The sequence below is a fragment of the Salmo salar genome, chromosome 15 (assembly GCF_965601325.2).
Source record: "Salmo salar chromosome 15, fSalSal1, whole genome shotgun sequence".
Classification (NCBI taxonomy): Eukaryota; Metazoa; Chordata; class Actinopteri; order Salmoniformes; family Salmonidae; genus Salmo; species Salmo salar.
In genome coordinates, this window is record NC_138305.1 from 105,623,605 (window position 1) to 105,636,979 (window position 13,375).

Here is a 13,375-nt window from a genome sequence, read left to right on the forward strand (position 1 = left end):
CCTTAAACACTGCTGAAGTACAACACATACATTCACAAAATGATAACCTTTGACAGAACTAAAAAAATAAGAAATATTCAAAGAAGCCAAAGGAATGGTTCTACAGCACAGAATAAAGGCAGACTGGGAAAGACTTAAGACCTTTATTGTCATCTACCACAATATTGAAAAGTAACATGACAAAACTCAAAAGACGTGTACTGTTACACAGTCGGACGACCAAAGCAATCTGCCTGGCCAAGTCCCTATAAAGATTTATCGATAATTTGATCAATGAGAAAGCGTTCATCTTTCCAAATGTTCTATTAAAAAGGACAAATCAGAATAGTTTCAACTAGAATGTAAGTTTCATGCGACATACTGAAGGTTTGGCACTGAAGGGTGAAAGGTTAAAACATCCAGGTCTGTAGCTTATCTGTAGCGATTATGATCTAAAAAAAATATATTTTAGTCCGTTTTTAATTTTCCTGTTGCATTACAAACCAAATACCACACACACACACACACATACACACACACACAATGTTCCATGTGCTGATGAACACCACTAAACTCCACTTCAAAATGTATATTAACTAAACAAATAGTTTTGAATGACAGGAGAAAAGATAAGCAAACCTTCATACATCAACAAAATTAATTAGCATCAACCAGTAAAAAAAATAATTGTTTACATTTCCCCCCCCCCCCCCCCCCCCCCATCATGCTGTTTTCGACCAATAGGAAAACAACTAGTATGTAGGGAAAAAAACATGATCCTCTGCAAGCTTTCACTGCTGATTGTGGAGTAAACCAAATGAGCATATTTAGATAAACATACATGTCAGAGTCAATTTCACCTTTATACAATCAATTCAGGAGCTAATGAAATTCAACTCAATTTAAGCCTACCTATGAATCAAATTTTACATTTATTTCCCCCCCCGAATTGACAGAATTAAAAATGCCACTGAACCCAACACGGACGAGCTAAGAAATATTCATAGGACCTCTTGGAAAATAAATCTACTAAACATAAAAAGCTAATTAAATCTTTAGTAGGTGCTTTTAAATTTGGAAATGAGCAGAATCCGTCATAATTGAAGAAGCATTGCCAACAGTCTCATGTTGAAACTGAAACGCCTTCTGGACTTGATCATATCATAGTGTCGGCTACAGTTATTCTCTGGAATGCTGACTCTCAAAAACACATCTTCACTGCCAGTCTGCCAAGGTCAACCTGCTAACAGAATAGAGGCAACCAATAGCATCACTTTAGATATGTCTCTAAACCACACTCATCATACTGTAGGTCAACAGTTTCAGACATACCACGTCTTCAACAGACACCTCTACCAGCCCCACACCACACGTCTTCAACATGCACCTCTACCAGCCCCACACCACACGTCTTCAACATGCACCTCTACCAGCCCCACACCACACGTCTTCAACAGGCACCTCTACCAGCCCCACGTCTTCAACAGGCACCTCTACCAGCCCCACACCACACGTCTTCAACGGGCACGTCTACCAGCCCCACACCACACGTCTTCAACAGGCACCTCTACCAGCCCCACACCACACGTCTTCAACGGGCACGTCTACCAGCCCCACACCACACGTCTTCAACAGGCACCTCTACCAGCCCCACACCACACGTCTTCAACAGGCACCTCTACCAGCCCCACACCACACGTCTTCAACAGGCACCTCTACCAGCCCCACACCACACGTCTTCAACGGGCACCTCTACCAGCCCCACACCACACGTCTTCAACAGGCACCTCTACCAGCCCCACACCACACGTCTTCAACAGGCACCTCTACCAGCCCCACACCACACGTCTTCAACAGGCACCTCTACCAGCCCCACACCACACGTCTTCAACAGGCACCTCTACCAGCCCCACACCACACGTCTTCAACAGGCACCTCTACCAGCCCCACACCACACGTCTTCAACAGGCACCTCTACCAGCCCCACGTCTTCAACAGGCACCTCTACCAGCCCCACACCACACGTCTTCAACGGGCACGTCTACCAGCCCCACACCACACGTCTTCAACAGGCACCTCTACCAGCCCCACACCACACGTCTTCAACAGGCACCTCTACCAGCCCCACACCCCACGTCTTCAACAGGCACCTCTACCAGCCCCACACCACACGTCTTCAACAGGCACCTCTACCAGCCCCACACCACACGTCTTCAACAGGCACCTCTACCAGCCCCACACCACACGTCTTCAACAGGCACCTCTACCAGCCCCACACCACACGTCTTCAACAGGCACCTCTACCAGCCCCACACCACACGTCTTCAACAGGCACCTCTACCAGCTCCTCAGACCAATGTTGCTATTTGCAATATCAAAAACAAAATGGCCTCACTGTGGAATCCTACCTGATACTCATTGTGCAAGCTCTGTTTATTTACAGAGTTCCAACTCCACACAAACAGCTCCCCTGAACAGATCTATGATGTTATGGGAACTTGGGGGGGTTTAATAGGGAAAATCCCAGCTGTGTGGTCTCAAATCCCTGTCCACTATGCCAAACAAAGTCTCTCTGGCTTCTGGACACGACTGAAATTACAAACCATTTCTCCTCTGGCTCAGACGCAATATCCAGTGGTTCTTCCAGTGGTTTACCTTTAGTTAAGACCTGAACCAACATGCTCTGGAACCTGTGGCTACACTTAACATCCAATAAGAAGTCTTCCAACAAGATAACAGACACCACCATATGTCCAGGGCTCAATCACAGCACAGAATGATAGATCACACTCACACCCACCCAACCCTCCAGTTAAAATGGGAATAAAATTAAATACATTTTTTCTCTCACAAAGATCCTCCTCTCCCAACTACTGCAACAAAAATTGATCTGTTTGTCTGTCAGAGAAAGCCATCTGTGCCATTGAGAAAGCTAAGCTACAGATTCCCAGGGAGCCTTTCTATCACAGAGGTGAAACCCTTACCATTACACTGGTCCAATATGTATGCTTCTTACACATACAGGAAAGGCATTGAGTAAGAAAAACACACACAGAGAGAGAGAGAGGATGATGTAGAGGACAAGAGGAATACAGACCCAGTCAGCGAGTCAGTAAACGATACAGACCCAGTCAGCGAGTCAGTAAACGATACAGACCCAGTCAGCGAGTCAGTAAACGATACAGACCCAGTCAGCGAGTCAGTAAACGATACAGACCCAGTCAGTGAGTCAGTAAACGATACAGACCCAGTCAGTGAGTCAGTAAACGATACAGACCCAGTCAGCGAGTCAGTAAACGATACAGACCCAGTCAGTGAGTCAGTAAACTATACAGACCCAGTCAGTGAGTCAGTAAACGATACAGACCCAGTCAGTGAGTCAGTAAACGATACAGACCCAGTCAGTGAGTCAGTAAACGATACAGACCCAGTCAGTGAGTCAGTAACAGGGGGCCTGTTGCCCTGCCTAGAAGAGTGGTAGGGGTCAGGGGCTGTTTTCTACTGTTAGTTGTATCTGTGGACAAGTCATTTCTCCCGGTAGTACAGCAGGTACATCTTCAGAGGCTCCGGGAGGGGCAGACAGAGAATCCTCTCTCTCAGGATGTTTATAGGTGGCTCTGCCCTGAGTAGCTCCCCCGTCTCCCTCTCTGCTTCCTCCTCTGCTTCCTCCTCCGCAGCCTCCTCCTCCTCCTCTCCCGCTCCCCGGGTTGCCCTTCCCTGCTCCTCCTCCTGGCCCCCGCGGTTATTGTTGTTGTCCAGGGGGGCGGAGATAGGGAGGGCACTGCTCAGTACCACAGAGTTGCAGTGGCGCCGATGAATGCGCCGGCGTTTAAAGCGAGGGCCGTACTTGTGGAGCCCACTGACCCCCAGGCCCCTGCCTCCTCCAAAAGAGCCCCGGCCCCGTGGCTGACCCTCCCCGCTGTCCGTGGTCACTCTCAGGGTGTGACGGATGGCTATACGAGCCAGCTCCTGCAGCGTCCGCACCTCAAACATGGCTGCTCCGTGGGTCACCAGAGAGACGATCGAAAGGAAAGGACACAGAGAATGATGGGAAAGTTAGAAAACAGTTAACGTGAGTATTCTTTCCATGGTGACAATTCTTTTTTGGTTTTCTATCATCACTCAACTCTTTAAAAAAAAGGCGCGGACAGATCACTAGGATGGCCGAGTGTCTGCCGGCTGAGAGTACTTAGCACCTCTGAACAGTGCCGGTAGAAATTTGCAGACCGATTCTACACGTAGAATTGGGCGAAACGACGGCTGTCAGTCGGCAACGACAGGTAGTCCTTATAACACGCCGTACCGAAAGCAAGCGAACGGCCCCCGTACTATGCAGAGCGACAATCGGTCTGGTGAGTCATGTCCTTTGAACTGACTCCCATGTATAACAAACAGATGAGACACTCACGTAGTGGGGCGGTCTTGGGTTTGATGTTACTGGTGTAATCTTTGGGGAGCACCAGGGGAGCGAAGGACACAGCAATGATCTTTTTGGTCTCCCAGCTGCTCTGGCCTGTACGCGTGATCTTGGTTAGCTAGAAAGGGCAAAACAAGAGGTTATAAAGGGGAGAACAAGAGGTTATAAGGGCAAAACAATAGGTTTTTAGGGCACAACAAGAGGTTATAAAGGGCAAAACAAGAGGTTATAAGGGCACAACAAGAGGTTATAAGGGGAGAACAAGAGGTTATAAGGGGAGAACAAGAGGTTATAAGGGGAGAACAAGAGGTTATAAGGGGAGAACAAGAGGTTATAAGGGGAGAACAAGAGGTTATGAGGGCACAACAAGAGGTTATAAGGGCACAACAAGAGGTTATAAGGGCACAACAAGAGGTTATAAGGGCACAACAAGAGGTTATGAGGGCACAACAAGAGGTTATGAGGGCACAACAAGAGGTTATAAGGGCACAACAAGAGGTTATAAAGGGAGAACAAGAGGTTATAAGGGCACAACAAGAGGTTATAAGGGGAGAACAAGAGGTTATAAGGGGAGAACAAGAGGTTATGAGGGCACAACAAGAGGTTATAAGGGCACAACAAGAGGTTATAAGGGGAGAACAAGAGGTTATGAGGGCACAACAAGAGGTTATGAGGGCACAACAAGAGGTTATGAGGGCACAACAAGAGGTTATGAGGGCACAACAAGAGGTTATAAAGGGCAAAACAAGAGGTTATAAGGGCACAACAAGAGGTTATAAGGGGAGAACAAGAGGTTATTAGGGCAGAACAAGAGGTTATAAGGGGAGAACAAGAGGTTATAAGGGGAGAACAAGAGGTTATAAGGGGAGAACAAGAGGTTATAAGGGGAGAACAAGAGGTTATGAGGGCACAACAAGAGGTTATGAGGGCACAACAAGAGGTTATAAGGGCACAACAAGAGGTTATAAGGGCACAACAAGAGGTTATAAGGGCACAACAAGAGGTTATAAGGGCACAACAAGAGGTTATAAGGGCACAACAAGAGGTTATAAGGGCACAACAAGAGGTTATAAGGGCGCAACAAGAGGTTATAAGGGCGCAACAAGAGGTTATAAGGGGAGAACAAGTGGTTATAAGGGGAGAACAAGAGGTTATGAGGGCACAACAAGAGGTTATAAGGGCACAACAAGAGGTTATAAGGGGAGAACAAGAGGTTATAAGGACACAACAAGAGGTTATGAGGGCACAACAAGAGGTTATAAGGGGAGAACAAGAGGTTATAAGGGGAGAACAAGAGGTTATAAGGGGAGAACAAGAGGTTATAAGGGGAGAACAAGAGGTTATAAGGACACAACAAGAGGTTATACGGGGAGAACAAGAGGTTATAAGGGCACAACAAGAGGTTATAAAGGGAGAACAAGAGATTATGAGGGCACAACAAGAGGTTATAAGGGGAGAACAAGAGGTTATAAGGGCACAACAAGAGGTTATAAGGGCACAACAAGAGGTTATAAGGGCACAACAAGAGGTTATAAAGGGAGAACAAAAAGTTATGAGGGCACAACAAGAGGTTATACGGGGAGAACAAGAGGTTATAAGGGCACAACAAGAGGTTATAAGGGCACAACAAGAGGTTATAAGGGCACAACAAGAGGGTACATTAGAGCAGTGGTTCTCAAACTGTCCCCCCCCCCAAAAAAATAATGTTTAAAAAAAATAATAAAAACATGTCTTTATTTAAAAAGGTACTCAGTCCGGCTTTTAATTTACTGTTGAAAGTTGTAATAGTAGACTGCACAAGGTGACATTTTGTAGTTGGGTAGTGCATCATCAGTTCCTGTTGTCAGTCATTACAGAAATGTCCAGATCAATGAGCCCATGTCAGCTGATAGAATGTAGAGAATTGGAAGACAATGGGATTTAAACCTGATACATTATCTCTCCACCAACCAGAGGGGTGTGAACAGTGTGTGTCATGAACAGTGCTTGTGCCTGTAGAAATAGACATGGGGGGGGGGGTGTTCCCCTAAGATGGAAAGGAGGCCTGAGTAAAACAGTTTGGTAACCCCTGGATTAGGGTACCCCTGGATTAGGGTACATCCTTGTTGTGTAAGGGTCCGGTAATAGTACTCATTTAAACTACATGTATGTATTTCAGTGTGAGTGTTTATACACACCTTCTCCTCTAGAGGCAGTACCAGAATACCCCCCACCTTCAGCAGGTTCATCATGTATTCTTCATGGTCTCTCTGCACTCCCGCCCCACAATACACCCTGTCATACTGCCTGCTCTCAGAGGGGATCTCCAGGCAGTTCCCCGCCACAAAGGAGGGCTCGCAGAACTCAAACCTAAAACACAAATACAGCATAAACAAAATACAAAAATAATGCATATACAGGCTACACATGAAAACTCTAACCTGATATTCAACAAGTCACTGAGACAGACAGACAGACAGACAGACAGACAGACAGACAGACAGACAGACAGACAGACAGACAGACAGACAGACAGACAGACAGACAGACAGACAGACAGACAGACAGACAGACAGACAGACAGACAGACAGACAGACAGACAGACAGACAGACAGACAGACAGACAGACAGACAGACAGACAGACAGACAGACAGACAGACAGACAGACAGATCTAGATGGGGAAGGAAATCAGAGGTAAAGTGTCTCACTTGTCAAAGCTTTCGCTGGTTTTGATGAAGTAGTCTAGCTTCTGGTAAGCGTACTCAATCACATCAGCATGCAGCTCCACCCCATGGTTCACACCAAATGGACCTGGAACCAGGAGAACAACCATGTGAGCTCTGTACAATCCACAATGAATTCTAATAAAGAAAATACCCTTTCCCAATCAGTTGGCCTGCTGATTTCCCATTTCCAGTCCCAATAAGACCCAGAGTGGTGGTACCGTCTGCTACAGTAACTCACCCAGTATAAGACCCAGAGTGGTGGTACCGTCTGCTACAGTAACTCACCCAGTATGAGGCCCAGAGTGGTGGTACCGTCTGCTACAGTAACTCACCCAGTATGAGGCCCAGAGTGGTGGTACCGTCTGCTACAGTAACTCACCCAGTATGAGGCCCAGAGTGGTGGTACCGTCTGCTACAGTAACTCACCCAGTATGAGGCCCAGAGTGGTGGTACCGTCTGCTACAGTAACTCACCCAGTATGAGGCCCAGAGTGGTGGTACCGTCTGCTACAGTAACTCACCCAGTATGAGGCCCAGAGTGGTGGTACCGTCTGCTACAGTAACTCACCCAGTATGAGGCCCAGAGTGGTGGTACCGTCTGCTACAGTAACTCACCCAGTATGAGGCCCAGAGTGGTGGTACCGTCTGCTACAGTAACTCACCCAGTATGAGGCCCAGAGTGTTGGTACCGTCTGCTACAGTAACTCACCCAGTATGAGACCCAGAGTGGTGGTACCGTCTGCTACAGAAACTCACCCAGTATGAGGCCCAGAGTGGTGGTACCGTCTGCTACAGTAACTCACCCAGTATGAGGCCCAGAGTGTTGGTACCGTCTGCTACAGTAACTCACCCAGTATGAGACCCAGAGTGGTGGTACCGTCTGCTACAGTAACTCACCCAGTATGAGGCCCAGAGTGTTGGTACCGTCTGCTACAGTAACTCACCCAGTATGAGACCCAGAGTGGTGGTACCGTCTGCTACAGTAACTCACCCAGTATGAGGCCCAGAGTGTTGGTACCGTCTGCTACAGTAACTCACCCAGTATGAGACCCAGAGTGGTGGTACCGTCTGCTACAGTAACTCACCCAGTATGAGGCCCAGAGTGTTGGTACCGTCTGCTACAGTAACTCACCCAGTATGAGGCCCAGAGTGGTAGTACCGTCTGCTACAGTAACTCACCCAGTATGAGGCCCAGAGTGGTGGTACCGTCTGCTACAGTAACTCACCCAGTATGAGGCCCAGAGTGGTGGTACCGTCTGCTACAGTAACTCACCCAGTATGAGGCCCAGAGTGTTGGTACCGTCTGCTACAGTAACTCACCCAGTATGAGACCCAGAGTGGTGGTACCGTCTGCTACAGAAACTCACCCAGTATGAGGCCCACCATAGTGCTGAGGTACCCAGTCCCACTGCCCAGGTTGAGGAAGGAGAGGCCAGGGTGCAGGTCCAGGGCTTCCATCACCTCTGAGTAGATGCAGGGGGCTGATAGGTGGATGTTGCCGTGCCTCCAGGCCAGGTCCTTGTAGGCGCTGTCACGGTACTCCTCCAGGTAGTAGTCGGCCCGGTCGATGGCCCTGAAGGCCCGCTCCACCAGGTCCGAACGGATGTAGTGTGCCTCCTTCAGGTTGTCAATCAACTCATCATTATCCTCCCCAGCGCTCACAGCTCCTCCCATCTTAGCTGGAGAGAAGGGTCACTTCTGGGCCTTTATCTGAAGAAAATAAATGGTTAAGTTATCTGCAATTGAATTCAAAAGAGTCTCTTGCATTGCGACCACTTTAACTAAAAAACTTCAACATAACATCCTCCTCCATGTCATATTTTGTAAATTTCTGATTAAACCAGCCATCCCTTTTTGCATTCTAATGGCCAATACTGAAAGAACTACCTAAAAAGTATTCCTCAACACCTTAGGTGTGATCGCTGTACCTGTGGCTTGACCCTGTGAACGACGCCAATGGGGAGGTGATAGGACTACAGCCAAATGTTGAGTGGGCCTGCTGTGTCATAAAGCAATAGAGAAGAAAGGAGCCTGGCCACTTGAATGATGCCTGGTTCCTTTGATGCCCAAGAGACATTGTGTTTGATTGTCAAATGAGTCATGCAAGCACAATAAATAAAGTGTGAAATGTAGGATAACATTTTCCTCGATGGTAATAACTAGTTCAGAATAACATTAGGTACAAATGTTTCAGATATGACAAAAACACAACCATAGGATGGCGCTGTAGAACCTGACGGACCTGTGCCTTGGGTTTAAGAGAAAAGTCTTACCCAATCCAACTCTGACCAGAAAATATCAACAACATATGAGCAAACCCATGTCATTTAGAAGGCTTGGTTACTATCTACATAGTTTAAAAAAAAATGGGTTGTCACATTGGAAATCTGAAAAAAGACAAACAGGCAACAACAATCGTAATCTGAGTCTTCCACGCACGCAGACAGCAAAACAAAGATTCAGTACAAGGCAAGGACGACAGACAATACACACACACACCAAAATAACGGTCATATATAATTACCTACAACTTGATAATCAATTGTTTCGTTTTAAAATGCCGATTGCTGCTATTGATTTGCTCGTCTTCAGGCTTTTGTTCGGAACCGCTCACACAGCCCACTGCTAGCTAGACGTAAACCTTCAACCAGTCGACGTGCTGACGTCACACGCACGTTATGTAAATCCCACACATTTTTACTTCAAAAAGAATATTTTTACAATCGAATAAACGTTCTGATTGGGTATTGATTAATAACATTTCTGAAAATAATTGGCCTAAACATACAATAGTAATTAAACAAGCACAATGCTAAAGTGAATACGGTGGAGAATAACTTTCTTTTTACAGAAGGAACTTCAGCAAATTGTAAGACTATATGATGGCTCACATTTCATCACTCCTGATTAATATAGTACACCAATCAGTTGAATACGAGTTTTGTACTTAACTTTAGGTTTAGGGTTGAGCTGGGATGATGTGGACATGAAGCTATAGGTTTAGGGTTGAGCTGGGATGATGTGGACATGAAGCTATAGGTTTAGGGTTGAGCTGGGATGATGTGGACATGAAGCTATAGGTTTAGGGTTGAGCTGGGATGATGTGGACATGAAGCTATAGGTTTAGGGTTGAGCTGGGATGATGTGGACATGAAGCTATAGGTTTAGGGTTGAGCTGGGATGATGTGGACATGAAGCTATAGGTTTAGGGTTGAGCTGGGATGATGTGGACATGAAGCTATAGGTTTAGGGTTGAGCTGGGATGATGTGGACATGAAGCTATAGGTTTAGGGTTGAGCTGGGATGATGTGGACATGAAGCTATAGGTTTAGGGTTGAGCTGGGATGATGTGGACATGAAGCTATAGGTTTAGGGTTGAGTTGGGATGATGTGGACATGAAGCTATAGGTTTAGGTTTGAGCTGGGATGATGTGGACATGAAGCTATAGGTTTAGGGTTGAGTTGGGATGATGTGGACATGAAGCTATAGGTTTAGGTTTGAGCTGGGATGATGTGGACATGAAGCTATAGGTTTAGGGTTGAGTTGGGATGATGTGGACATGAAGCTATAGGTTTAGGTTTGAGCTGGGATGATGTGGACATGAAGCTATAGGTTTAGGGTTGAGCTGGGATGATGTGGACATGAAGCTATAGGTTTAGGGTTGAGCTGGGATGATGTGGACATGAAGCTATAGGTTTAGGGTTGAGCTGGGATGATGTGGACATGAAGCTATAGGTTTAGGGTTGAGCTGGGATGATGTGGACATGAAGCTATAGGTTTAGGGTTGAGTTGGGATGATGTGGACATGAAGCTATAGGTTTAGGGTTGAGCTGGGATGATGTGGACATGAAGCTATAGGTTTAGGGTTGAGCTGGGATGATGTGGACATGAAGCTATAGGTTTAGGTTTGAGCTGGGATGATGTGGACATGAAGCTATAGGTTTAGGGTTGAGTTGGGATGATGTGGACATGAAGCTATAGGTTTAGGGTTGAGTTGGGATGATGTGGACATGAAGCTATAGGTTTAGGTTTGAGCTGGGATGATGTGGACATGAAGCTATAGGTTTAGGGTTGAGCTGGGATGATGTGGACATGAAGCTATAGGTTTAGGGTTGAGCTGGGATGATGTGGACATGAAGCTATAGGTTTAGGGTTGAGTTGGGATGATGTGGACATGAAGCTATAGGTTTAGGTTTGAGCTGGGATGATGTGGACATGAAGCTATAGGTTTAGGGTTGAGTTGGGATGATGTGGACATGAAGCTATAGGTTTAGGGTTGAGTTGGGATGATGTGGACATGAAGCTATAGGTTTAGGTTTGAGCTGGGATGATGTGGACATGAAGCTATAGGTTTAGGGTTGAGCTGGGATGATGTGGACATGAAGCTATAGGTTTAGGGTTGAGCTGGGATGATGTGGACATGAAGCTATAGGTTTAGGGTTGAGTTGGGATGATGTGGACATGAAGCTATAGGTTTAGGGTTGAGCTGGGATGATGTGGACATGAAGCTATAGGTTTAGGGTTGAGCTGGGATGATGTGGACATGAAGCTATAGGTTTAGGGTTGAGCTGGGATGATGTGGACATGAAGCTATAGGTTTAGGGTTGAGCTGGGATGATGTGGACATGAAGCTATAGGTTTAGGGTTGAGCTGGGATGATGTGGACATGAAGCTATAGGTTTAGGGTTGAGCTGGGATGATGTGGACATGAAGCTATAGGTTTAGGTTTGAGCTGGGATGATGTGGACATGAAGCTATAGGTTTAGGGTTGAGCTGGGATGATGTGGACATGAAGCTATAGGTTTAGGGTTGAGCTGGGATGATGTGGACATGAAGCTATAGGTTTAGGGTTGAGCTGGGATGATGTGGACATGAAGCTATAGGTTTAGGGTTGAGCTGGGATGATGTGGACATGAAGCTATAGGTTTAGGGTTGAGCTGGGATGATGTGGACATGAAGCTATAGGTTTAGGGTTGAGCTGGGATGATGTGGACATGAAGCTATAGGTTTAGGGTTGAGCTGGGATGATGTGGACATGAAGCTATAGGTTTAGGGTTGAGCTGGGATGATGTGGACATGAAGCTATAGGTTTAGGGTTGAGCTGGGATGATGTGGACATGAAGCTATAGGTTTAGGGTTGAGCTGGGATGATGTGGACATGAAGCTATAGGTTTAGGGTTGAGCTGGGATGATGTGGACATGAAGCTATAGGTTTAGGTTTGAGCTGGGATGATGTGGACATGAAGCTATAGGTTTAGGGTTGAGCTGGGATGATGTGGACATGAAGCTATAGGTTTAGGGTTGAGCTGGGATGATGTGGACATGAAGCTATAGGTTTAGGGTTGAGCTGGGATGATGTGGACATGAAGCTATAGGTTTAGGGTTGAGCTGGGATGATGTGGACATGAAGCTATAGGTTTAGGGTTGAGCTGGGATGATGTGGACATGAAGCTATAGGTTTAGGGTTGAGCTGGGATGATGTGGACATGAAGCTATAGGTTTAGGGTTGAGCTGGGATGATGTGGACATGAAGCTATAGGTTTAGGGTTGAGCTGGGATGATGTGGACATGAAGCTATAGGTTTAGGGTTGAGCTGGGATGATGTGGACATGAAGCTATAGGTTTAGGGTTGAGCTGGGATGATGTGGACATGAAGCTATAGGTTTAGGGTTGAGCTGGGATGATGTGGACATGAAGCTATAGGTTTAGGGTTGAGCTGGGATGATGTGGACATGAAGCTATAGGTTTAGGGTTGAGCTGGGATGATGTGGACATGAAGCTATAGGTTTAGGGTTGAGCTGGGATGATGTGGACATGAAGCTATAGGTTTAGGGTTGAGCTGGGATGATGTGGACATGAAGCTATAGGTTTAGGGTTGAGCTGGGATGATGTGGACATGAAGCTATAGGTTTAGGGTTGAGCTGGGATGATGTGGACATGAAGCTATAGGTTTAGGGTTGAGCTGGGATGATGTGGACATGAAGCTATAGGTTTAGGGTTGAGCTGGGATGATGTGGACATGAAGCTATAGGTTTAGGTTTGAGCTGGGATGATGTGGACATGAAGCTATAGGTTTAGGGTTGAGCTGGGATGATGTGGACATGAAGCTATAGGTTTAGGGTTGAGCTGGGATGATGTGGACATGAAGCTATAGGTTTAGGGTTGAGCTGGGATGATGTGGACATGAAGCTATAGGTTTAGGGTTGAGCTGGGATGATGTGGACATGAAGCTATAGGTTTAGGGTTGAGCTGGGATGATGTGGACATGAAG

The 13,375-nt window shown here is 46.5% G+C and overlaps 1 protein-coding gene across 2 annotated transcripts; it reads right to left on the reverse strand.

Annotated features, from left to right (window-relative positions):
* Positions 1–129: 129 nt before the first annotated feature.
* Positions 130–9,759, reverse strand: pcmtd2b (protein-L-isoaspartate (D-aspartate) O-methyltransferase domain containing 2b). 2 transcript variants are annotated; one of them, XM_014147326.3, is made up of 6 exons: positions 9,628–9,759; positions 8,471–8,813; positions 7,087–7,189; positions 6,574–6,745; positions 4,388–4,514; positions 130–3,974 (listed from the first exon to the last, which is right to left on the reverse strand). In XM_014147326.3, exons 2-6 carry the CDS (start codon positions 8,775–8,777, stop codon positions 3,505–3,507), a joined length of 1,179 nt encoding a protein of 392 aa, XP_014002801.1. In that variant the 5' UTR covers positions 8,778–8,813; positions 9,628–9,759; the 3' UTR covers positions 130–3,504. The 2 variants fall into 2 exon arrangements, with proteins under 2 accessions (XP_014002801.1, XP_014002802.1); XM_014147327.3 differs by having other exon boundaries at positions 9,632–9,753.
* Between the last annotated feature and the right edge of the window lie 3,616 nt (positions 9,760–13,375).